Below are 25,050 nucleotides of genomic sequence, written 5' to 3'. Positions count from 1 at the left end.
CACCCGGCCCCTTGTTCAACAGACGAACCGGTTAGCGAGAAGGTAAGATCCGCATTTACTGGCGCGAGGTGACAGCCTTGAAGATGCTGGAGAGCCAGTTCATCTGGTCATCCGAGGAACCATCTGTGGGGACAGCAGTCTCCTGAGCGGTTTCGGTGGCGGCCTCAGTGGTGGTCTCGGCAGGACGAGTAGCAGTGCTCAGGGTTGTAGGGACTTCAATGGCCTTAGCGGTGGACTGGGTCTGAGCGGGGGCTGTGGTGGTAGAGGCACCGGAGGCAGTAGAGCCGCTGCTGCCGCTACCGCTGGATCCACTACCACTGCCACTGCCACTGCCACCGACAGTAAAGTCGACGCAAGACTCGTAGGTCTGGTCGATGCTCTCAGCGAACCAGTACCACTGGATCACACAGGCACCAGCCTCAGAGCACTGGCTACCAAGGTTATCAGGGATGGTGATGCTGAAGTCGGTATCGTCCTTGGTGATACCAGTCTCGGTCGAGGCGTAGTTCTTAGCCCAGCTCTTGAGCGGCTCGCCAATAACCGTGTTCGACGCGGTGTCGACAACAGAGACATTGGCGACACCGGTGTGCGGGGCGATGATGTCGACGACGAAGTCGACGGTCTGGCCGGCGCTGTATTGCTGGACGTTCTCCTTGTTGTCGTCGAACTGGTAGCCCTTGCAAAGCCAGATGTGGCAGGCCTCCTCGTTGTAGTCTTCCTGGTTGGCGCCGATTTGGAGTTCGCCCTGGACGTTTCCGGCGCGGTCAGATTTCTGGTTGTTGTAGATTTGCTGGCCACAGGCAGAAGACATGGCGTCGCCGGGCAGACGGGGCTTGGGGGTGGTGATGTAGCCATGGGCGTTGGCGAGGGAGATCAGGCCGGCGGCGGCGAGGATGGAAGTTGCTTGCTTCATTTTGATAGTGGTAGATGGGCTTCTAAGCGAAAGATAGATAAATAGGTAGAGAGTGGTGGGACGGTATAGCCAGTATACCGATAGTTTGGTTGAGTAAAGAATGCGACGGTCACAGACCGATGTTAGAAGAGAATGGATGGGAAAGAAAGTCAAGTCGAGATAAGCAAGCCTGCGTGCGTGAAGAGAGAACCAAGAAGAACCCTCGAGGAGCAGCGAACTGCTTTGGATCTATATAGTCCGGGTGCCGGCTTCTCCCCCTGCCAGACTGCCGATGCCAGGCTACCCCTGCACCCACGCCTCGCTGACACTGACAGACGGCATGAAACACAGCTCAGACCCGAAGAGGAGACCATGCATCCTTCAAATCCACATCAGAATCAGGGGGTGGTCATCGTGTGACGGCAACGACTTCAGGATTCCGAGGTGGAGGCTCTCAAGCCTCTCATAGCAACAACGTTGGAGGAACTCCCAAGTCGGGATGAACCGAAGCGCTCTATAGTTTCACTTTAATTATACTCACCAAATGCCGGTGGATCTAGATCTTGGCCAGATAGAGGGAGGTCCTGGAGGTGGCCCAGGGGCGCCTCGGGGTTGGGCGCTTCGGGGTTTCAGCTTCATTAGCAGGCGGGCCGAGTGCGATCCTACCAACCCCGACCGCGTCAACATCGGCCAATTTATATGGTACGGCTTAATAAAGCTGCTATCAACTTTCACCTGCTACGAGTCAGATTCAATAAATAAGGTGATAGGGCTTCGACATCTTACTTGCTTTTCTGACTGTGTTGAGGTCCTGCAGATGCCCACAGCTGCCCACAGCTGGTTCCACTCTGGCGTTCATCTTGATCCTGAAATCTGGTTGATACATATTGCCTTGCCTTCCTTAAGAGACTGGTAACAAATGAAATGAAGAAGTGGTGAAAAGAAAGCAGGCAAAATTATATCCGGGGGGAGAAAAATTCATTCATACTCCGCAGAGAGGTATCAAGGTATAACTACAAAAAAACAAGGAATGATAACCCAACGACAAAACAATAATAAAAAACGTTTCGGCTAAGTGTGCTGTTGGTGCTGCTGGGCCGGCTGCTGCGTCCCATTCCATCGGTTTCGCTCGTCCAGTCGGTCAGTATCACTCTCCTCGGAGTGCGCCGGCATGGATGGAGGGATACTGTAGTTGTCTGCAAACGGGTTTTGCACTTGGTAATCCTCCGACCGATATTCATACCGACCTGTTGGTGCAGTCCCGCCCGTAGTACCACTAATCGACGAGATATCCGTCACCTCAGTCCTCGCGGTAGATGGCTGATGGGCAAGTCCAGGAGAGACTGGCGATATCGGCTCAAACTGGGGAGGTGTGCGAGACCGCTCCGGAACAGGAGGCGGGGGAACAGGACGTGCGTTTGCATTCGGGTATTGATTGTCTGAATCAGACGGCGACTGCGCAGCCGACTCTGTCGGTGGTGTTTGCTGACCGAGGGCTTTTCTCGCCTGCAGCATAGCGCGCTGGTGCTTGGACAGCGCCACGGACAGTTCATCGTTCGTCTCGATCAGCGTCAGCAGAGTATCCTCATCGGGAGGAGGATTCGTCGCATGGATATAGTTCTGCATAGCACGGGTTGCCCTTCGACACCGGCCGGAAAATTCCTGGATGAGGTCGTTGGAGAGCATCTCGGCCGGCGGCGTCGACTGGACGAACTGCGTCAGCAGCTTCGCCGAAGTCTTCGCCTCGGAAATACGAGAAACAAGCTCAGAAGGCGGCGGCAAGCTATCCGTACGATCGGCCATAACCACGTTAACATCCGAGTTCTGACGCGAAGGGGTCCTTCGCCAAGTGCTTGATCGGTTACTCTGCACGAATGTTAGCCCTGTCATTCACTAGTTGAAAAGGAATCCGACCGCACATACCTTTGAGCTAGTGTAAGTTTTGTTCATTTTAAGCTTCTCCTTCTGCCACATCTCTATAAGCAGCTTGAGATCCTCATCCCACTGGCGCTGCGATTCCATCGCATCGAGAGTCTCGCGGACAAACTGCTGCACTCCCATATCTTTCTCCGTACGAAGGAGTTCCTTAATCGTCGCAGTAAACTTGGCATCCAAGTTGCGCGTAAAGGTATGACCAGGGTTGTCGATCAGAATGCGAATCAGCATCACCGCATTGTACTGAATATTCGCAGCCGTCGAGTTCGGCGACGACAGCAGTTTCCGCAGGAGATGGGCGGCTTCGCGCGCGGCATTGGGGCTGGACTCGGCGCTCTCGACAATACTCGGTAGATGGACGAACTCTTCTCCTTGCTGGAGTTTATTATTATTAGCGGGCGCATGGGACAAGGTTAAGTATAAAGGGGGAAGGACGTACCGGCTGGTTTGGACCTTGACCCTCCTGGCAAAAAGCATTCTGCTCGTAATCAATGCGATCAGCACATCATTCCCCCGCATGTGATTTATTAATCTGGATTACCACGAACCACTTCTTTGAGGATGATGCTCTCCGGCGAGTCTTCGGCGTATGCAGGGGCGTCTCCCGAAGGGCCTATTTGAGAATTCAGCAGGGGCTGGAAAGATGAAACAGGGACTAACTCACCGGCGCCCGGACGCTGCTTGTTGATGGTGCTGAGGAGACGCTTCATAGTGCGATGTCGATGTCACCCGAGGGTATATTGGTGTATGAATTGATGGGATAGGGATAGGGATGGAGTTCGGTGAAGAGAAAAGGAATGAAGGGAGGAAAGAAAGCAGAATAAGAGGCTGAGCTAGCAGCTAGTCGTCGGAGGCATCTGGGGACTTTTTAGCCTCACGGACTCAGTCTAAGCGCTGAGCTGCAAAGGCAGAAACAACGGCGGGCGATCGCAAGCAGCTCAACCACAAGTGGCAGTGACGCGCAATAGCAGCACTCCGACACACCCAGTCAGTGGCCACCCATGATAGACGATGATTAGGTAGAAGGGCGGGAGAATGGTGATGCCTGGGGAATGATGGAGGTCTGGACGACTTCCCCACCACCGCCACACAAGCAACCGTGCAACGCTGCCGCTTGAAACACGTATGCAACCACCAGTCCGTCGTCGAAACAGCGACTTTTATCGCCAGCTGTTGATGAATCACGGCAGTTATTCGTCGCCTGGCATTAAGCTCAAGAGGAACGAGTATGCGGTCTGCAGCACCGCCACCCTTGGCTCTCTAGTATACTGGATGACCAGCCCAATGTAGCCCACACGACCTCAACAAAGACGTAATTCTTGGGGCTGCATACGTAGTACATTCCACTCGGATTCTATGCAAGTGGCTTACGGGGTACAGAGGCCTGAGCCTCTAGGATCTCTTCTTGACTTGGAAAGGTGGAAAAAAGCCATACTTAGCCTTTATTGGTGCTCTAGGAGAAAGAGATCATTGGTGGTAGTGGCTGTATTGTGCCGAATCCAGGTAAAAAACAGTTATACAAGGTCCGCCATGCAGTGCAAAAATTAGACTGATTTCCGTCGCTCAGCCTGTAAATCTTGTAGATCGGATAGCTTTTTCAGAGGAATATATTCTTTTGTTTGAAAGAATCTTTTGTATTTTCTTCCGTGACCAGGTATTTGTTCCGTACAACAGAAAAACTCCGGCTATCCCATTCAAATTCTGACCACTTCATTCACTCCTCCCCGACACCCAGTCCGCTTACGCCTCAGTGAGGGCCTGGCGGATCTGAGCACCACGCTGCCGGGAGCTGAGGTGGGCCTTGCGGTCAATAGCGGAGGCCTTCTGGACCTCCTCATCAGCCTCGGTAAGGATGAGCTCGATGTGGCAGGGGTTGGTCATGTAGGGGTTGATCTAGATTCTGTTAGTCCTCTCTTTGATAATCAAAGGAATTCGTTGGAACATACACGACCGTGAGCACGGTAGGTACGTCTGCGGCCCTTGGGAGCCTGGTTGACCTGGATGTGCTTGACAACAAGGTTGCCGGTGTCGAGGCCCTTGGTGTCGGCGTTGGCCTCGGCGTTCTTGAGGAGGTCGACGAGGAACTCAGCCGACTTGACGGGCCAGCGGCCACGGGCGACACCCCACTGCTTAGCTGGAATCCGGTCAGCATCATTCTTGAAAAATATCATTCATTATCCGGTTCCCGATATTCCGTCCAAAATCTGCCATATTCACTCCTCCCAGGAACTTCCGCCGCAAATTCTTCCCATAAACCACCTCTTTCCGGATATCGTAGAAAATAGGGGAGAATGCAACTCACTCTGGGCGTTGCGGCCAGTGCTGCTAGCGAATCGTCGGAAGGGAACAACCTCGGTCTTGTTCTTGACGTTGTCGAGGAAGGTAAGAGCGCGCTGGAGCTTCATGCCGTTGATAGCCTGGGCGGCCTCGCGGGTGTTCTTGAAGCTGACACGCAGGTAAGAGCCCCGGGCGCGGGCGCTCTTTGCGGCCGGAATATCCTGAGCAGCGTAACGGACCTGATCGAAGAAAAAAAAACCCATCAGCAATCCAGTCCAGTAGCCAAATTTCCTGATTCCAAAACACAAAATTTTCCCCCTTCTTTCAAGAACAGGGCACGGGTCGTAAAACTGGTGACGGTGGCAGTCGAAAATCCGGGATACAAGGGCCACACAGGCACACAGCAGGACGTTGGATTGCCATCATAACGCAAGCCATTCCGGTCCCTTTGGACGAGTGTGATGCTCCGTGATCCACGAAAAACAATTCCTCCTCGTATTTCTTAACGCAGTGTTCAAAAAGGTACTCACCATTTTGATGTGGTTGCCGGGGTGGTCCTCGATGTCGGGAGAGAAGATTGTCGCTTTTTGGTCGGTCGGCCGTCGAACTTTGGAGATCGCGAGAGTCGCTCGTTGTGGTGCGGATTTCGCTCTTGGCATCCAGTGCCCTAAGCGAGCCCTAACTAGCTGTTTTAGGTCACCGCCCGGGAACCCGGCAGTATCCCCCCATCACTTGGCACTTTCGGACTTGGAGGTTACAATTTCAAGCATGCGAGGAATAATAATTAACGATTCAAACGGGAATAAATTTATGTCTATTGATATAATGTACGATTATCTTATTTCTTCTGTTCCGGGACTTGCGTGATCAGCTCGCCCTTTTCCACCGCCGATCGCAAGTTATCCAGCACCAAAATCTCCATCTCCTTCTGCGTCTCATAAGTCATCGTGCCAATGTGCGGGAGGAGCATTACTCGGGGGTTGTTGAGCAGGCCGAGCTCGACAATCGGCTCCTTCTCATATACATCGAGACCAGCAGACATGACCTACTGACTTAGCCAACGTCCCAGAGACGAGAAAACAGCGAACTTACCTTGCCAGACTCCAACGCGGCAACCAACGCCTTCTCATCAATCAGCGCACCTCGAGCGGTGTTGACGATGACAATACCATCCTTCATCTTTTGGAACTCTTTCTCGGCAATGATGTGGCGGGTAGAAGCATTAAGGGCCAGGTTCAAACTCAGCACGTCGGAAGTAGCCAGCAGATCGTCGAACGAGACGTATTTGGCGCCGTTCTCGAGTTCAGGGCTTAGTCGTGACCGGTTGTGGTATTGAATCGTCATCCCGAAGGCCCGGGCACGGTTTGCCATTTCCTATATAGTTAACAGGTTAGCGGTAGAATAGTTGCGGCAGCGCCGGTTGACTCACGCGACCAATTCCGCCCATGCCCAGGATTCCAAGCACCTTGCCCTTGGGGTCATGGCCGAGCGTTGTCTGGCCCTGCCAGTTGCCTGTGGCTGTTAGTATACCATTTAGTTTGTAGACGCGACTGGAAGTCCGTACCCTCTCTAATCGCAGTCAATGGCACGTAAGCCTGTCGCAGAGCTCCGATCATGAGGAAGATGCCGACATCTGCGGTTGCATCGTTGACGGCGACGGGGGTGCTAGAAACAGAGATCCCTGTCGTAGCCCGTTAACTTCATTGCCAATTTCAAACCGTTAACGGCCACACGCACCCTTGTCTGAGCAAGCGGGGATATCGATATTATCGTATCCGGCTCCATTGTGGCAGATATATTTCAGGGACTTGGGCAGCAGCGAAATCACTTCTTTATCAAAAGGGCCAGTAAACTATAGCAATCAGCACAATGCGCGAATACAGCCAAAGCTGAACTACCTTTGTAGAAGCGTTGGATCGGTAGAGCGCCACCAGATCGTCGTATTTTCCGTCCTTGAGATTGCGGATAAAGTCCTCTCTAGTCCCGGAGGGGAATTCCTGCACCCGGAAAACGCATTAGAACGCTGCGCCGCATATCCGGAGACTCAATTGTTTTTACCTTGAGCGTCAGAATGGACGAGAGCCCCTCCCATTCTTTTCTGGCGTGGGTGATCTCGCCGATGAGCAGAGCAGCAGGCATGATGATGTCAATCGCGGGGTTGAAGCGCGCAAGAGCTAGATAGGTATTCTGGGGAATGCTAAGAGGGAGAAGGGGGGAACAAAAATGGGAGAAGGGGAAGAAAAATGAGATGATGGGAGAGGTGTCCGATAAATTAATAGTAGGAAGAGTCTCCGGTATACGCAGCGACGGCCGGTTATGGACGGCGAGGAGCTCCTCCGCGTGGGGTTGGAATCTCCAGTATACTACATCGGACTTCGGGGCCAGCTGCGATATGGCCCTCGCCACACATATTAGCCAGCAGTTAACCCGTGTTAATTATTGGACCGGGTCAATCGATTTTACCGGTCACTGTCACTACTACCGTCACCTAGACCCGTGCCCTGCTGCAGTGGACATGGTCAAGGTCGGCTATTGAACGCCGGATCAATACCCGACGCGGAGCAAATCCGTCACAGTCAACCCCACGCCACGCCGGGAAAATGTCCGCCTTGCTCAGATACTTAATCGAATGCTCAAATCCCACGCCGGCCTTTGATTCTTGAGCATCTGTTACTCCTGTTAGATTATTCGAGCTTCTCAAAGTACAGCTCTCACAATGGCCTCCTGTCAAGCCCTCGTCCTCCACGGCGCCAAAGACCTCCGCCTGGTACTACCCCACCCTCTCAGCTGTATACAAACAACGTGATCTAACACCACCAGGAATCAAAACCGGTCGCCACTCCCAATGGCGCTGAAGTGCAAGTCGCCGTCCGCGCAACCGGCCTCTGCGGCTCGGACCTGCACTACTACGGCCACGGCCGCAACGGTGACTTCGTAGTGCGCGAGCCCTACTGCCTGGGCCACGAGTCCTCCGGCATCGTCACAGCTGTTGGGCCCAGCGTACAAAACCTCAAAGTCGGCGACCGCGTCGCCCTCGAAGTCGGGCTCCCCTGCCGCAAATGCCCTCTCTGCCTCTCCAACCGCTACAACCTCTGCCCAGAGATGCGCTTCCGCTCCTCCGCAAAGATCTTCCCCCATCTCGACGGCACCCTCATGGAACTCACCACCCACCCCGAGGACATGTGCCACAAGCTCCCCGACTCCGTCTCCTTCGCTGGTGGTGCTCTCGTTGAACCTCTAGCCGTCTGCCTCCACGCCATCCGCCGCTCAAACCCACCTCCCAAATCCTCCCTCCCACCAAACTACAACAGCACAGCCCTGATCTTCGGCGCCGGCGCAATCGGCCTCCTACTCGCCGCCGCCCTCAGCGCCCAGGACGCCTTCGCCCATATCGTCGTCGCAGACATCGACGCCTCCCGCCTAAAGATCGCCTCCGACCTCTCCCTGCCTAACCTCTCCACCTTCCTCATCCCTAAACCCGCCAACCCTCCCCCGCGCGACGCACCTCACGCCGACCAAACCGCCTTCGCCCTCTCAACCGCGCAATCCACCGCCGCCTCCCTCAAAGCCTCCATCGAATCCATCGACCAGTCCGCCCTCGGCTTCACCCGCGTCTACGACTGCACCGGCGTCCCCGCCTGCGTGCAAGCCGGGATCTTCGCCGCCTCCCCCGGCGCCGTCCTCGTGCAAATCGGCATGGGTAACCCCGTGCAGACGGTGCCCGTTGGTGCGGCGGCTCTGCGCGAGGTTGATGTCATCGGCGTCTTCCGGTACGATGGGTATGCGTACCCGGCGGCCATTGCGCTGATGGCTAGTGGGAAGATGGATGCTGTTGAGAAGAAGGTTGTGACGCATAAGATTGCGCTGGCGGATGGGAAAAGGGCGTTTGAGTTGGCGGGTGCTGGTGTTGATGAGGCTGGGGAGCCGGTTGTTAAGGTTGTTATTGAGAGCTAGATGATTTATGACTTTTTTTTGGGTTTCTCTCTCTCTATTCTTTGTTGGGTGCCGTGCATTAGATGGTGGAGTGTGGATGTTTGTATACCCGTGTTATGCTGTGAGGTGTGGGTTGGATGCATGATGGTGTGTAAAAATTTTAGAAATTGTATATGAATTTTTATGCTACGAATCAGATTGTCGATTAGAGCATGTGTTTGGCGTTTATATTGAGAGGTAGCAGAAAGATTTAGTACTCGAGATGCTGGAAATGAGCCAAATATATATATTCTGCCTTAGCCGTCAACAAGTGTATAATGAGACTATGAACACAACAGATAAATTTGATTACTAATTCAGTCTTGAAATACTGCTTATAGTAGAGTAGGCTGGTTCTGTATACAACGGGATTTCTGGTGATTTACGATGAGCTACTAGTTTGTGTAAGACATATGTAACAAATATATTGCTTTTCCATACGAAGCCGACTACTTTAAGCCTCCAGCCAGCAACAAACTCTGCCCTGTCATGTACCCCGTCGTAGCTAGCATGGTTACAACATTAGCAACTTCTTCAGGGACACCCAGCCGGCCGAGAGGAATGCCCGCTGCAACTTCAGGGATCGCCTGTGCATTGGGAATCATCCCCGTGTCCCCAATCATAGCCGGCGCGACGTCGTTGACGCTAATGTTAAACTCTGCTAAGCGGGTTGAGAGATTCTTCATCATGCCTGTCATGCCGCCTTTGGATGAGGCGTAGTCTTCAAGGAATAGTGGTTAGCTTCTGAAGTGAGATGGATGATCGAAATAATGGGTGGACATACGACATCCATTAATACCACCACCATACCCAGCGATCGAAGACATAAAGATAATCCGACCCCAGCGCTGATTCTTCATATGCTCAACGACGCCCTTGGTTAAGATGAATGACGCCCGGAGGTTGACGTTAATCGTGTAGTCGAATTCCTCGAGCGTGATGTCCCATATCTGCGGGACACGCTTGCCGTACCCGGCGTTTGAAACAAGGATGTCTGGGCGCTGACCATGTTCCTTGTCGATTTGCAGGAACATATCCTGGATTTGTTCTGCGGATCCGACATCGACTTGGTGGATGGAGATCCGGAGGTCCGGTGAGGCTGCTTTGAGTTCTTCGGTTAAGGTGTTTATTGCGGTGAGGTTGCTGGAGTATGTTAATGCGAGATGAACCCCTTTCTCTGCGAGCTGGCGCGCACAGGCTGCTCCAATTCTATATTGGATGTTAGTTTTAATACCATCGTTGAAGATCGTGAGAGAGGTTTCCCTACCCTCCGGAGGCACCAGTGATGAGGGCCAGTCGGCCGCGGATTTCATTCAGCTGCGTCATTGTTATTGGTAATGGACGCGAAAGTGCACTTTGTGAGCTGGGGTAAACGATGTCTTGTCTCCAGTGCAAGATAATATGGGCCCGTCCTTTGTAGATGAGGGGGTCGGAATTCCCCTCGGATCGGAGTAACTCCTGATGCCCCGCATCACAGTGTGGGGGTACAGCTTACTTTACCAAATCTGGGGAGAGAAAAATACATGTCCTTTTTGGCACCAGTTCTGGCAGCTAGAACAAAAGAGTATTGGTCATATCGCCTGGCCACATTGAAGTCTGCCATGCTCGATCAGAGCCTGTGTATAGACCAGTGCTTTGGAAAGCATCCAGCGACAACGCACCGGGATCTCCCGAGACGTAGTCTCCTACAGCTTCGAGATCTAGCCAGGAGAAATCATTCGCAGGGCTGAAATGCACATAGCCGTCCTGGTCGGGCATGCAGTTCGAGATAGGGTTAGTGTTTTGCATCAGGACATCATTGCCCTGTTGAGTGCCTGCTGGTGAGGCCGGGGCAGTCGGTTTAGGCCGCCATAGAAGCTCGAGAAGTCGAGAATAACGGGCTCCAATGTCGTCTGGTCCGGCACTGGCTCGATTCAGTACTTCTGTGGTTCGGCTGACGAGCCCGCGGACGTTCATTTCCTCGGCGGGCGGCATGACGCCAAACGACCGCGCCTAAATTGTTAGTCTTAGTGAAAATTGAGATATGACTATAACTTACCTTGTATAAGAAGACCGCAGCATAAATTCCATATAGGTAGAATCTGAGGGGCATAAAGTGAAGATGCTTCTCAGGATCTGCAGTCTCCACGAGGATTGTCAAATAGGCTTTGGCGGCATCTAATGATTCAATGATAAACCGAGCATCCTGCATTGAAGCCACGTTATCAAAGGTTGCCCGTAGATGCTCTCTTTGGGATTGACTGTCGTTCTTTTGCTTTGATAATGACTGAGAAATTGCGGCCTGAAAGGCAAAAGCATTGGTGTAAAGCCTCAAATATTCATATGAAAGCTCCAGGGTAGTCCGCATGGGCGTAGAGCCTATATACTAGGTTAGCATGAAGCGTGCATAAAAATGGACTGGCATGTGTACATTTCAAAGAGCCCCAACGCGACTTCCACCGTAGAATCGCGAGCCGAAAATCATCCACATATTTCACATAATCTCCCATCAACATCATCTGGCTGCTGGTCCGCATTCCCGAGTAGAGAAGGTCGTGCACATTTCCGTAGAGCTGAGTGAGATCTAACGTTGCCTGGAATATTTGCGCATAGTCCTCGTCTCCGTTTTTAATAGGTTGAAGTGATGGGAAATCCTGGCTGACAAGTCCAGTCATTGGACCTGGGCCTCGCGACCAGAACGCACGACCGATTCTCACAGAAATAAGTCGATCCGAGATATAGCAGCTCGTCCAAGCCAGCCGCCTGCGCTCCTCTGCTTCCGTATCGCCAGAGGCATCCCCGCGGAATGAAGTTCTGTCCAGTCCCAGGAAATAGCCGGAGCGTAGCGCAAGTCCAACATGCATCCAGGCAGCTCTGTCCTCCTCACCGCGCCCTACACGTTCGATCTTCGGTCTTAGACCTTGCGGTTCCCATTCAGCGAGTAAAAGCAGGGCTTCCACAGCCTCCACATCACAGTCTGCTCCCGCAGCAATGCCAGATATCAATTCATGCATGTATTTGGAGCAGTACTCGTGGATCTCTGGCCGTTCGACCAAGTCCTTTGATGCGATCGTTAACACCGCCGTAAGGAGGTGTTTCTCATCGTTGGCAAAAGCGTCCAAGGCTGCGCGAGAAAAGTATTTTCGTGGTACTAGAGGAAGATACGGATGGAAATGTTCAGCGTAGCGGGCAACAAGCTGCCAGACAGTTCCCGGATCAAGAGACCGCGACTGCACCAGCCTATAGGCCTTGATTCCAGTCTTTGGTTGGAAGCCTGTTACATCGCCATTCTGGAGTGTGCTGTATACCGAATATCCACCCGTGCCGGTGCGCACAGAGTCTGTTGTTGCGGGACTGGGCCCCTCGGTCCCTCGTTTCGCAATGTCGGTCAAACATTGCCACGCATCGGATGGGTTGCGAGGTACCGAGCCGATAGATGCCGCATCTTCATCATCAACCGATACCGAGGTCGCAGTCGCTACCGTCTGGGCGGGAGGATTAGTGGGCACGAAAACTACCGGGCCCGGGTACGAGCTGGCTGCCTGTTGAATGGTTTCTGACGCCGCTGGGCTGGCCGACTCCAAGTCTGGCTTCTTCTGGGTTGCTTGTTTCGTATCTGGAGCGAAGTGTTTTATTTTATTTTTGCGTACGCGGCGACCTCCTCGATTCGAACCGCCGAGGACACATTCTCGGCCATCTCGAATACATCGCTGGCATGGCGGTACACCAGGGCTGCCACTTGCATCTCTAGACAGGGATTTAGTTAGACGGCGCAAAACTATCCGTATAGAAATTGAGTAACCTACAGGTCACACTTGGATTTGCGCTGTCGACAATGTAGGCACGCCCTCGAGACACGCTTCATGAGATGATCTGGACGGCCCTTGGGCTTTGATATCGGAGCTCCCTCCACGGGTGGAGACTGCTCGTCTTGCTCCGTGATATCCATTATTGCTAGGTAAGAAACAAGCCGACTCTAGAGTTGGAGTTGTCGGTATACCATTTTTGGAGACGATAGGTATGCTAGAGGTTTAGCAGCCAATTTCCCGGAGATCAAAAATGTTGGGAAAGGCGAAAGGATAAAAAAAATATGAAGGCGATCGATTCTCGTGGCACTGGACAGCGGATCACCTCCGCATAATCACTTTTCACCCCAAGGCGTCTCCACACACGAGAATGACTTGACTCTTTCCGCACGAGGGTGGCTGTGGCAGTCTTGGAAGTTCAATGGCCAATCTAAAGTGTGGCACGAGGGTGTAGGAGTGACAGCTTCTGGCTCTGCAGAGTGCGGTTGTTGCAGATGTGTCGTGGAATGGAGCGTTTTGCGGAGCTGGAGGGAGGCTGTATTACGTGCTCCGTACGTATTAATGGTAAGCAACAGTTTAATGCACATTGCTCAAGAAGAATCAGTTTGAAGACATACTTTCAATGTATTCAATATACATAACTACATATGCGAAGGAATGGTATGGATTTACGCCAGTATCCTGTGAGAAGTGCCGGATTAGAGGTTGTCGCTTTTTTCTTCAAGTGCGTAGGGCATAGCGTCGCAGCAGATGCAAGGCAAGTCAATCCAGCAGTGTCGATCAGGGCATGAAGTCCTCCAGACTTTCTCCTAGGACTCAAAACAAATATCCGATGCGTTACCCCACACAAAGGTATATTAACTGCATGGATCCCCAGACTCAGATGCGATTCTTCCACATGGCCTTCATAGATGCGTATGGTAACAGCGTGTCTGAAATCCCCCATTACGGTAATCATACCAGGCACGTGTCTCCAACTCCCATCAATTGCCGAGTGCGGGGGTGTCGGCTTTTGTCGGCTATTGAGTTAGCTTTCCCTGGTTTAGACTCATCCTCAACCAACTGATTCGAGCTTCTTTACAAATATTAACCTCTTCATGGTTCATGGATCAGTCGAGTCCATGCGAGTTGTCGATTTGCCGGGTCTTTTCTTATCCCGGGCTTTGGAACTTGGAATAGAGTTCACGCCGACTGCTGCCAGCAACAATGGCATGTGTCACTACTATCACTAAACCGTTGCGTTTACATTTGACATCAGTATCTCGCATACGCGCGAAATATGACTTCAAAGTCGGGCATGCGACAAACTTACGAGATGCACCGCTAGATGTGACCAGCTACGAAGCGAAGAAATCAGGCTACCACCACACGTACCTGAACCTCCCAGGATGTGTAGGTGCTTCAACCGGCCAAACCACCTGATTCGAGAAACCGCGCCAAAGCCTCCAAGTTGAGTGAACCATATGATGCTGCTCTGTCAAGCCCCTCAATGACGGCTCAGGCCCTCGGTGATCGTCAGAACCAGGGGAAGTTTCAATTACCCTCGAAAGGAAATCCCAAGGGTCCTGTTCATTCTCCCGCGTTGCTTCCGTCATCGTACCCTTCGATCGCCTAGGAATCGAAGAAGAGCTTTCTGAACCGATAGAAAGAGACACGGGGTTTTATCGGACCTGCGGGGTATTCTGGTCTTCAAAGGGGAGATTGCCAACTTGGTAAGCGGAGATTGGGATCCTCCAGATTTGGGCCGTGCGATCATGCCACCCAAGCGACTGGTTGTCGGTTGATCACTACTAGGCGGCCTTGGGAGTTCGATTCGACCCCCAAAGTCCTTGGACATGGTAGGCACCAGTCAAAAGAGGAGAGATTCAGACATGCAAGGGGGAGGCGCACTTTCATGTGCTCTCAATTGACAGCGGAAGCGCCGCGGATGAGACGAACGATTGGGATGGGGCGTTCTCTACCGTATGATGCCCAGAGTCAGTAAAACGTGGATAAAGTGAGTAATATATAAACAGGGGCTGGTATAGATTAACGTTCCGCCTCAGACCGGCTTCCGAGCCAGGGATAATAAATCTTAATTAATTCAGATTGGCGCTGAGCCAGCTAATCGTTACCCCACCAGGACGGTTGTTTTGGAGTGAGTTGAACAAGAGAGCCAGGGACCAAGGCCTGAAGGGCTGAAACACCGAGCAAGTCCCGTTGGCGCTCCCTCGCAGAGGCGCTCTGAACGTCCCTCAGCTTTGCCAGCGGTGGCCCGATCGATTGGCAAATAGGATCAGCAGCAAAAATAACACGATTGCCAGTTGCCACCAAGAATTTAGCGCCTGAGCTGACGGCTGAAAATCATCGCGCCCTCTTCCATGGACGAATGGAATGGGGAGAATTTCGTGCGTGTCCAGCCATTGACAGGACTTGTGGTGGCCCTGAATCCTCTCCACATTCGAGAATTAACTATCTTCTTCTTCTTTCTGGATTGGAGGAACCGGCCCGGAAATGTATCCCTCGTTCAGGTTGCTCGTATAGCGACGCCCAGAGCTGGGGGCTGGCAGGCATCGGCGTTGGCGCCTTGTGCGAACCAGTCAGACGGTCGGTCCTCGGTCGAATGCCGGAGCTGTCATTCGATCGAGGGATCCTCTCGGAAGCGCACCTGGCTGCATGGCGTTGAGATGGCGCGAAAGATGAAACGGGAAGAATTGTGTTAATGTGTCCAGGCTTGGCCGGAGCAAGATTCGCTAGTCTATATAGGTGCCAACTTTGATCGTCCCCAGTCCTCCTCCTGTTCCCCTTTCTTCCTCAAACATTTCACTCTTTATCCATTCATTTTTCAGCCCTTTGCACTCGTCGTGCCTGCTCCGCTTGTGTTGCAGTTTTAGAATTCCACTCATTGTCTGCATCGTTTTGCCGCTCTTTTTGCTGCCTGCGACGCTGGCGTCCTCCTGAGCTGTTATATAATACCGCTGGCCACTGCAACACAAAGTGGCCCCATTTACGCACTGGTAATTTCTGGACCTTATGAAGGCGGGCCTTCATATATCATCTCATTCCTGTCTTGAATGGCAGTCCCTGACGATTATGCAGATTCAGCTATCCACATTTGCAGCAACACAATGCGATCGCGCTGACCGACATCCCTTTTAAATGCCTGGCCTCTCGTCTTGAGATTGGTCAAGAAAGAATCTCTCCATTCGCTTTGGATTCCGACCGGATTCTGGTGCTGGAGGGGTAGCATTCCTCTCGTTCCCCGGCCTCCAAGAATCTGCGTCATAAACACAACTCCTCGAACGACGATTTAACTGCGGAAATTGCCTATCGTTAATTGTTCTTGACTTGTTCCAGAATTTTGCTCGCCATTTTGATATTCACGCTTGGGATAGCCCCGGTTCAATGGAAGACCTCCCGGGGCATCTTCTCCCCCGGAGTAAATATGACACAAACGCGACCTATGTTTACGACCACTCGCGGGGTCTAAACGGCGTCAACGTTTCTCGAGATGTCCTGTTTACACGCATCATCCTCGTATCTGTTATCGGCGTGGCCTTTATCCTTTTCTGCGGCAGGGTCGCACAACTTAGCCACGCCTACCTTCGCCACATAACGTCCATAGCAGCAAGCAGGAGGCAACAAACATTCTGGAGTATTGAAGACTCACCCCTGTGGGCGAGACTCAAAAAGCACGTCCTATATTCACCCCTTGGCAGCAAGAGACACAATCGCGAGCTCCAGCTTTCCTCTGCCCTCAACGTCGGCACCCTGCCAACCAGATTCCAGACAGTCCTGATTGTACTATACGCCGCGAGCCAGATAGCATACTGCACTATCCTCAACTACGATGAGAACGTCAAAGCCGCCCTCGTCGCCGAGCTTCGAGGCCGGTCTGGGACGCTGGCTGTTCTCAATATGGTGCCGCTGTTTATACTCGCTGGCCGCAATAACCCGTTGATACCTCTGTTGCGCATTAGTTTTGATACCTACAACCTTTTGCACCGCTGGCTGGGCCGTATTGTTGTGATCGAGAGCATAGTGCACACTTTTGCCTGGGGTGTCAATGCCGTCGACGAGGCCAACGTTGCCGACATGTTGAATCGTCTTCGCACCACACCATTCTTTACTTGGGGTCTGGTGGGAGTAGTATCCATGAGCTTCCTCCTTCTCCATTCTCCCTCACCCATCCGACACGCGTTCTACGAAACATTCATTCACTTCCACCAACTCGCAGCATTCCTCGCCTTCCTTGGAGTGTACATTCACATCGATATGGACAGTCTCCCTCAAAAGCCCTGGATCACCGCCGTCGGCGTTTTCTGGCTCCTCGACCGAACAGCCCGCCTCTTCCGCCTCATATACCTCAACTTCTCCCTCAAACGAGGCTCCACCTCCCTCGTCGTCGAGGCTCTCCCCGGTGAGGCCTGCAGAGTCACCTTCCACCTCCCCAAACGAGTCCACGTTCCGCCAGGCTCCCACGTCTACGCCTACATCCCGAGTCTATCCCTTTGGATGTCTCACCCCTTCTCCGTCGCATGGGTCGACCCCTCCTCATCCGTCACAGCCCCAGACTACCCAGAAACGAAAGCCCTCCAAAAATCCCTCAGCCACAAACAGAGCATGAGCCCTTCCCGCCTTGAAAAACAACTCCCCGACCTCCTCCCCTCGAAACCCCACAACCAACTTACCTCCGTCTCCCTCATCGTTGCCGCCCGCAAAGGCATGACCCGCAAACTTTACAACAAAGCCATCGTCTCTCCCAACTGCACCCTCGTCACTGCCGGCTTCATAGAGGGACCCTACGGAAGTCACCCCTCCAACCCCGCAACCTACGGCACAGCCGTCCTCTTCTCCGCCGGCGCAGGCATAACACATCACATGCTCACCGTCCGCGACCTCCTCACCCGCGCTTCCCAAGGCCGCGTCCCCACCCAAAAAATCTACCTCATCTGGTCCGTCCGCAGCACAGAGCACCTCGGCTGGGTCCGCGAGTGGATGGACTCCATACTCCGCCTCCCAGGCCGTCGCGATATCCTGAATGTGCAGCTCTTCGTCTCCAAGCCAAAATCAAGTCGCGAGATCGTGAGTCCCAGTGCCACGGTGCAGATGTTCCCAGGCCGCTGTAGACCAGACGTTGTCCTTGACGAGGCGATTCCGGGGCGTGTGGGCGCCACGCTGGTTAGTGTTTGTGGACCGGGGGCGTTTGCAGATGAGGTGCGGAGTGCGGCGCGGAAGAGAATCGGCAAGGGTGCTGTGATTGATTTTGTCGAAGAGGCTTTTACGTGGTAGTTTTCCACGACTCGACCCGACGAACCAGGCTTTGGGATAAACTTTCCCACATTTCTTTGCCCATTTAGACGGGGGGGCGTCCTCCTTCCCATTCCTTTCTTTGTATGTATCTTTATCTTATACGGAACGGGTAGATTTCTTCTTTCCCCCATCTTTCAGTAGATGGTTTTTTGTTTCGATGCATTCGTTGCACATGATATGCATATACTCCGCCACGGATAATTAGCCTACTTAAGTAGCCAGTCAGTCAGTCGACAGACTTCATTCACTCAGTGAAATATCCTGAACCAGATCACATTTTCTTTCTTCATTATTTTTCTACGACATTCGTAATGTATCCAACGACGAATCTATTATCTGTCTATGGACGGAATTGCAGAAGCCCTACCTTATCGCGGATGCGATGCGTCACTAGTACGCGATCCTATACCGTGGATGGCAAAGTGCCGGGAGCGCGGCGACGGCCCCCAAGAAACTAGGCATAACTAGACGATTTAGGGCGTTTAACACGTCGGATAATTACCAGGACTGGATTGATTAATTTTATTATTCAATATATACTGAACGGGTAGGTATCTTCTGGCCGGTAATAGGTATATGGTGAATCTGACAGCCAATAGCAAATTTTATGCAACAGACAAAAAGGAAAGAAAGAGGTGGAGAGAGAGCAAGACGCCGCGAGGGAGGCTTGGAGAGATAAAACAGATGAAAAAAGGAAAAAAAAGAGGACCGTCAGGAAGAGAGCGGCTAGTCTATCCATCCATCTATCCAAGTAGAATAGAATGGGTAGACTGGCCGGTAGGTATTGTAGGTAAGGCAGGCGCAGCGAGTAGGAGAGAGCAAGTAGCCTCCAGTATGAATGAAGATGGTCTTCTCTAGTCTATTATGTATGGTGTGTAAGGTATATTGACAATATGCAAAAAAAAAAACCGACCCTTGCAAAATTACGCAAATTTTCAAAAAAGACAATGGGGGAAAAAAGGTCTAAGCAGATCCCTTGTTCTTGCTGCCCTTGGGCACACGAGCAAGCCAGTAAATGAAGACCGCAGCGAAGATGTTGAAGACGATGTACACCCACATCAGGCCGAAGTTGCGCCATGCGTCACTGTAGTAACTCTTGACACTCATCAAGAAAGTATCGGTGCTGGAGATCTGGCAGAAAGAGCACTCGCCAGTGGCGTTGGGGTCTTGAAAAAATCCACCCTTGACGGCGTCGATGTAGTCTCCCATGTATTCCTGGCAGGTCATGTTGGAGGGCGGGATGATTTTGATGTATTCGACGGCTTCGCAGGTGGCGTCTGTGCCGGAGACACCGGTGGACAACATGGCTGAGACGAGATAGGTGAATGGGGAAACGCGGTACATGAAGATCCAGAAACCGGGGAGAACGTCAGGGCCGGCGAGGACACCACAGAAGACCAAGCAGAGGGAGAAGAGCAAGTTGGCAAGGTTACCACCTGTTTCTGCGAGTTCAATACCGGCGATCATCATGTGGGCGAAGGTGGAGGTGAAGAGGAGGAAGGTGAGGATAAGCAGGAACATGAGTGCGCCACGTTCGTGGACGGCGTCGGTTGGTTCAGCGTTCCGGTAGAGTCCAATAGGGTAGTACCAGCAGACATAGATAAGCACGGCCATCAGTGAGTTCCATGGGAGCTCAACAAGGATATTAGCTGCCATGAATGCCTTCCAGGAGTAAGCCTTGGATGGCCGCTCACGAGCCTCATACAAGGCACGCTGCGTGCAGAAGTTAGGCATGATCTGTTGGACAAGGTTACCGAAAATAGTCATCAACATGAAGATACTGAACATCTGGTTTTGAAGACCCTGCTTGGTGTTCTGCGCTTGGAAGAACGAGAAACCAATGTAGAGTGCAGTCAGGATGCTCAGTGCCGTCTTGGAGTAGATGTAGATAGGGCTGCGCCAGTACTGGGAGAAGACACGGACAAGACATTCCCAAAGCTGAACGGGGAAAGGGGCAGCAAATTCATTGTAATCGGACGCGTCAGCTTGAGATGTCTCGGTGGTGTTCTGCGAGAGAGTTTCCTTCAATTCGGCAAGATGTTGGTGCACAGCTTGACGTTCCGGGCTGTCACGCCACACAACGGGCCAGTCAATATCACTGTGGGATCCGGGTGCGGCGCCAATGACCTCAAGCATCCATTCGGCAGGGTTGGCATCGGCAGGAAGCTTAGGAGCCCCGTTCCTCTCGAAGTAATTAGACAGAGTAGACGACTTGTCACCGATATCACCGAAATATACCGTCTTACCACCCTTGGCAAGGAACAACAGGCGGTCAAAACGTTGGAAGAGCATAGCAGAGGGCTGGTGAATAGTGCAAAGGATAGCCTGGCCGTGCTGCGTGAGCGTGTCGATCAGGTCGAGGATAGACCAAGAAGTTTGACTGTCAAGACCGGAGGTGGGTTCGTCAAGGAAGAGGAGCAGTTGCGGCTTAGCAGCAAGCTCGACTCCGATTGTAAGACGCTTTCTCTGTTCCACATTGAGACCTAAAAAGGAATTAGCAAATGCTTGGGGGGCCGACTAGGATAGATGGGAAATTTTACCTTCACCGGGCACACCGACAACGGCATCCGCATAGGCTTCCATACCGAGAAGCTTGATCACCTCTTCGACATAGTCAAGTTTCTCCTGACGGGGTGTGCTGGCTGGTTGACGAAGCAGAGCGCTAAAGCTCAGTGCCTCACGCACCGTACTGGTGTGAAGGTGAAGATCCTGTTGCTGTACGTAACCTGTTTTACGCTGGAAAGACTGGTCGCGAGGCCGTCCGTCGACCAACATTTCACCGCTGACAACACCCATGGTTACACGAGTTGCGAGCACATCCAGAAGCGTAGTTTTACCAGCACCAGAGACACCCTAGTTAAACCATTAGCATTGGAATCAAGCTAGTCAGATCAAGAACAGCAGATCTTACCATCAAAGCAGTGCAAGTACCAGGTTTCACCCATCCATCGACATTGTCCAGAATGCGTCTCGGTTCGTTCTTGATCTTGATGTCATAGCAAACGTCCTTCCAGTGGAAGATGGCGGTCTGCTTTTGAATGTTGGCAACGTCCTGGGTCGACTGATCCACTTTCTCACCGGCCGTCACCGGGCTGCTGGTCTCGACGTCGCTGCTGGAAGGGGCCGTGTGGCCGCGACGGAAGAGTAGGACCTCACCTTTGGACTTGGCCTCGGAAATATACTCGGTGGCGGTCAAGTAGGTGAATAGGAAGAAAGCCATGAAAGCAAACATGATACCCAGGTTGCGCCACTTGTGGCTCTGGAAGTACTGGAAACTCTGGCCTAGGTATTCAGTACCGTCGACATCCCGTACGCCAGGCACTGCGCCCACGACGGCACAGACTTGGTTTGCCAAGTTTGAGTAGGCGGGGCTACCCATGGGAACGAAGCCAGCCTTTGGGTCACAGGGGAATGATCGGCCGTGGAACTCGTTCACCATCAAACTTTCGAATCCGTAGGCAATCGGGTTGATATAGTTCATCCAGCGGGACCAACCCAGCATATTCCTAGTGGGGATAGTGAAACCGGTGTAGATGACAAGGCCGAGAATAAGAATCGCAGCCGGAACCAGGGCTTGGGAGAGAGTTCGGGACGTGGCAGCCATAGTACGGAACAGCATAGACATGGTCAAGGTTGTCACGAATGAAAAAAGTAGGAAGATAAAGAACGCCCCCGGCTCGCGACGGAGATTCGTCATGAAATAGAGCGGAATGTTGAAAGTGATAGCATTGAGAAGTTTGTAGGGCATATCACAAAGCATAGAGGCGACGGCCTCAGCAAATGGATGGTACATGGCATAACGAGCCTGTTTTTCGACGATGGGACGTTGTGCATAAAGGGTCAGAATCTAAATAGGCTGTTAGTTGAAACCTAAAGTAAAATGCCGCGTTAAACATACCTCGAGAGCACTACCAAAGGCGTTGAGCAGGACGGCAAAGAAGAGCAGGGCTCCACGTGAGTAGAAGCTACTGGTATCTTCTACAAGGTTGTAGAAGACACTACCAATAATCAAAGCCATGGCGAAGTTTCCGATCAACTGACTCAGGGTCAAACTGGCATCACCCTTAAGACGCTGGAAGCCACGGATCATACACAGGTTAACCTGCTCAACAAGGGACATGGTGTATGGAGACCCGACACGTTGGCTCTTAGACTGCATAGCCTTGCGGGATTCAATAAACTTGTTGACGGATTCGCCACCAAGAGGAAATTCCTGGTTATACTCTTGGATGTCCTGCATAAGCTGTGCATAAGCGGTACTGTTCTTCCAGGCGGTCGCGAATTGATCGGGTGTTTCAGGCACGCGACCCTCGAAGCCCTTCCTCACGATTCGCTCAGCAGGGCTGGTAAGAGAAGTCAGGAAATCAGCGGTCGTCTGGCGCTCTGGGCATTCGAATCCCATGTCGACGAAGAACTGTTTCGCCTCGTCCGTTCGACCGAAGTAGATCTGTCTTCCCTCATACAAGACGGTGACTTTGTCAAAGACCTACAAGGGTGAGTTAGTATATATGGTCAAGTCAGAAGGGAATAAAAGGCGGCATACATCGTAAGCGCTCTGCGAGGCTTGGTAGATAGCGACGGCCACAGTTGTGCCGGAGTATTTGGCCATCAGATTGAGAGTACGGCAGAACTCCTATAGATCGATTAGTACTAGTAGATCTAGATTATCAAGATATTAGCTTACCAAAGCGTTGGCGCTATCCAAACCACGTGTACTGTTATCCCAGCATTGCAGGGGACTTCCACTCAGGGTTGCCTCTGCGATACTGACACGCTTCCGCTCGCCACCACTGACACCGCGCACGAAATCGTTCCCAACGCGCGTGTTGATCGTGTGGGACAGACCCAACATGGCCATTACGACGTCTCGCATGTGGACGGCATACTGGTCCTTGGAGACGCCGGGAAGGCGGTTCCGGGGGCAACGAGCCAAGGCAGCGAATTTCAAGGTGTCGCCAACAGACAGCTGAGGGAAGTGAACGTCGGTCTCGGCGGTATAGATGGCTTCACCTCGGAACTGCTTTCGCATCTGCTTCGCCGGGATACCCTGGTAGTTGAGTTCGGACTCCTTGTCCATGTAGATACCATTCATTTCACCAGCAATGGTCTTGAGGAAAGTAGAGCAACCACTTCCAGGTCGGCCGAGGACGACAAGCATCTCCCCGGATTTGACCAGACCGTCGAAGTTGCGAAGAATATCGATCTTCTGCTTCCCAGATCCCATGAGAGAGCGAACTAGACCTCCGATTTGGAGCACCGAGTTGAAAACATCCTTCTGGTAATCCGTCGGGCTACCAAATCCGTGGACACTAAGGTTGCGAAACGAGACGCCGGCATGGCGTGACGGGTACTTCTCGGGCTCGCGCGAGGACAGAGCCAGGATATTCTTCATCCAGTTCTTCGCCTTGAAGTTGGGGTTGTGAGGGTTGAGTGACGATTCCTCGCTGATGTCGATAAACGGGTTCTCGATGTTGTGGGTGGAGTACTTTGTTGACTGGTGCGTGAGCTGCTGGGCCAGACGAGTGATTTCCTCCTCGGCATCCTCTTCATAGTTGTGCTCCTCCTTTTCCCTCGCTGTTTCGGTGGAGCTGAGTATGCTGCTTGAGCTGGAGGCCCGTTTCTCTCCAGTGGGCGCCGGATGGGAATCAACGTTCACGGCCTCTTCAATTTCCGAGGCCGCATTGCCGTGGTGCTCTGTTCCCCGAGATTCCACTCCCTGGGAAGGGCTGATGCTAGCATTGAGGGTTCCCAGAAAAGACGACATGGTTGCTGGTGGTAGAGACAACCAGTCTCAGGGTAACGGCGAACTCAGGGATGCCCAAGAGGCGTGGTGGGGAAATAATCGCAAACAAGAGATAATTGGTGGTAAGGAGTAGGTTGGGTCGGGTATACTCCGGGGAGGAAGTGAGTATAGAGGAAAAGAGGGAGAAGGTGAAGAAAAGGCGCGATCAACCTCTCTGCAACCAGATCGACGAATACCCGGACTTAAGGACTTCAGGAGAATCGCGAGCAGGCTGGCGATAAGCCATAAATAAAGCGATTCAGGCGAAAAGAGCAGAAATTTAGTGCCAACGCCAAAGTCTGGGCCCGGGACAACCAGCGGATCTGACCAAACGGGTGCCGCTGTGTTGCTTTCCGAGCCCACTGGCTGTGAACGGGTCTCTCTCTTGCGCGCTCCCGAGTCATCAAGATGCCCGTTTCAGACCAGCGCCGGCTGGAAGACTCATCATGACAGCGATTTATTCCGTGCCCTGGCGGTTTCTGACGCCGCTCACTGGTCAGCTGTCCAGGCTGCCTGGACGCGTTGTGGTTCACTGGTTAGTGGTTACTCATTTCAGCCTCTTCACGGCAGGGATCGCAGATTCGCAATTCACATGAGTCTCCATGCCCAGATCCTGTTCTTCCTGGGGCTGATCCAGGGACCGTATCCCGTATTGGTATACGCATATTACGAACTACACAGACGATCCGAGCCTGCTTTTCACCAGCTACTTCCTATACAAAAATAACCGGTACAACATCGTGAAGACTGTGACTCGGCAATGCCGCTCGGACTCGCCCTCAGCAGCCTGCAAGCGATTGTTCGGCCGGTCTGTAAGCGATGCAGCGGACATCGAATCCTCAAATCAGGGGTGGCGGTGGGGCGGGAAGAAGCCTTCCCGGAGCCGAATTCCATTGATGTTCTGTCCCCAATTTCCCCTCCCCACTCATTTTCTCGCGCTGTCGGGCTCGCCGCTTCCACATCCGGGACCCCTTATGCTTGTGACTCAGCTATGCTGCCCTTTTCAGCGAATGCCAGATCTTATCTCTCTGTGCCGCTATGCTGTGCCCGATCGCTCGGCACGGACGCTGCCTGTTCCGGACGCTGTACACGCGGAGCTGGATCACGGACCACTT

General features: G+C 52.6%; 9 protein-coding genes across 9 annotated transcripts; 2 read left to right on the top strand and 7 right to left on the bottom strand.

The window, feature by feature from the left end:
- Positions 1-55: 55 nt before the first annotated feature.
- ASPVEDRAFT_119832 (lytic polysaccharide monooxygenase) lies at positions 56-913 on the bottom strand (the record flags this gene model as incomplete). Its single annotated transcript, XM_040805741.1, has 1 exon — positions 56-913. One exon carries the CDS (start codon positions 911-913, stop codon positions 56-58), a length of 858 nt encoding a protein of 285 aa, XP_040662710.1.
- A 1,050-nt stretch (positions 914-1,963) lies between these two features.
- Positions 1,964-3,537, bottom strand: ASPVEDRAFT_119343 (uncharacterized protein; the record flags this gene model as incomplete). The annotated part of the gene is made up of 4 exons (XM_040805687.1): positions 1,964-2,758; positions 2,816-3,202; positions 3,267-3,287; positions 3,376-3,537. The coding sequence occupies 4 exons, from the start codon at positions 3,535-3,537 to the stop codon at positions 1,964-1,966; spliced, it is 1,365 nt and encodes a 454-aa protein (XP_040662709.1).
- A 702-nt stretch (positions 3,538-4,239) lies between these two features.
- On the bottom strand, positions 4,240-5,695 carry rpl17 (60S ribosomal protein uL22). Its single transcript, XM_040811189.1, has 3 exons — positions 5,130-5,695; positions 4,774-4,961; positions 4,240-4,720 (listed from the first exon to the last, which is right to left on the bottom strand). Exons 1-3 carry the CDS (start codon positions 5,365-5,367, stop codon positions 4,568-4,570), a joined length of 579 nt encoding a protein of 192 aa, XP_040662708.1. The 5' UTR covers positions 5,368-5,695; the 3' UTR covers positions 4,240-4,567.
- On the bottom strand, positions 5,407-5,844 carry ASPVEDRAFT_262466 (uncharacterized protein). The gene has a single exon (XM_040809876.1). It carries the CDS (start codon positions 5,761-5,763, stop codon positions 5,527-5,529), a length of 237 nt encoding a protein of 78 aa, XP_040662707.1. The 5' UTR covers positions 5,764-5,844; the 3' UTR covers positions 5,407-5,526.
- A 53-nt stretch (positions 5,845-5,897) lies between these two features.
- ASPVEDRAFT_36333 (D-mandelate dehydrogenase-like dehydrogenase) lies at positions 5,898-7,364 on the bottom strand. Its single transcript, XM_040811188.1, has 7 exons — positions 7,163-7,364; positions 7,003-7,101; positions 6,842-6,956; positions 6,669-6,785; positions 6,534-6,616; positions 6,197-6,478; positions 5,898-6,149 (listed from the first exon to the last, which is right to left on the bottom strand). The coding sequence occupies exons 1-7, from the start codon at positions 7,241-7,243 to the stop codon at positions 5,943-5,945; spliced, it is 984 nt and encodes a 327-aa protein (XP_040662706.1). The 5' UTR covers positions 7,244-7,364; the 3' UTR covers positions 5,898-5,942.
- Positions 7,365-7,545: 181 nt separating this feature from the next.
- Positions 7,546-9,368, top strand: ASPVEDRAFT_183056 (NAD(P)-dependent alcohol dehydrogenase). Its single transcript, XM_040808903.1, has 2 exons — positions 7,546-7,871; positions 7,925-9,368. Exons 1-2 carry the CDS (start codon positions 7,821-7,823, stop codon positions 9,056-9,058), a joined length of 1,185 nt encoding a protein of 394 aa, XP_040662705.1. The 5' UTR covers positions 7,546-7,820; the 3' UTR covers positions 9,059-9,368.
- A 157-nt stretch (positions 9,369-9,525) lies between these two features.
- Positions 9,526-13,004, bottom strand: ASPVEDRAFT_23922 (uncharacterized protein; the record flags this gene model as incomplete). Its single annotated transcript, XM_040809610.1, has 8 exons — positions 9,526-9,797; positions 9,861-10,285; positions 10,344-10,534; positions 10,572-10,627; positions 10,738-11,068; positions 11,115-11,434; positions 11,487-12,802; positions 12,862-13,004. The coding sequence occupies 8 exons, from the start codon at positions 13,002-13,004 to the stop codon at positions 9,526-9,528; spliced, it is 3,054 nt and encodes a 1,017-aa protein (XP_040662704.1).
- A 3,241-nt stretch (positions 13,005-16,245) lies between these two features.
- Positions 16,246-18,132, top strand: ASPVEDRAFT_78687 (ferric reductase family protein; the record flags this gene model as incomplete). Its single annotated transcript, XM_040816588.1, has 1 exon — positions 16,246-18,132. One exon carries the CDS (start codon positions 16,246-16,248, stop codon positions 18,130-18,132), a length of 1,887 nt encoding a protein of 628 aa, XP_040662703.1.
- A 717-nt stretch (positions 18,133-18,849) lies between these two features.
- On the bottom strand, positions 18,850-24,290 carry ASPVEDRAFT_36326 (pleiotropic drug resistance family ABC transporter). Its single transcript, XM_040811187.1, has 6 exons — positions 22,838-24,290; positions 22,697-22,786; positions 22,052-22,639; positions 21,065-22,000; positions 20,694-21,006; positions 18,850-20,636 (listed from the first exon to the last, which is right to left on the bottom strand). The coding sequence occupies exons 1-6, from the start codon at positions 23,915-23,917 to the stop codon at positions 19,117-19,119; spliced, it is 4,527 nt and encodes a 1,508-aa protein (XP_040662702.1). The 5' UTR covers positions 23,918-24,290; the 3' UTR covers positions 18,850-19,116.
- Positions 24,291-25,050: the final 760 nt, after the last annotated feature.

The sequence above is a fragment of the Aspergillus versicolor genome (assembly GCF_001890125.1).
Source record: "Aspergillus versicolor CBS 583.65 unplaced genomic scaffold ASPVEscaffold_1, whole genome shotgun sequence".
Classification (NCBI taxonomy): domain Eukaryota; kingdom Fungi; phylum Ascomycota; class Eurotiomycetes; order Eurotiales; family Aspergillaceae; genus Aspergillus; species Aspergillus versicolor.
The sequence above is the reverse complement of the archived record's forward strand: the minus strand, read 5'-3'. Positions and strand labels throughout refer to the sequence as shown.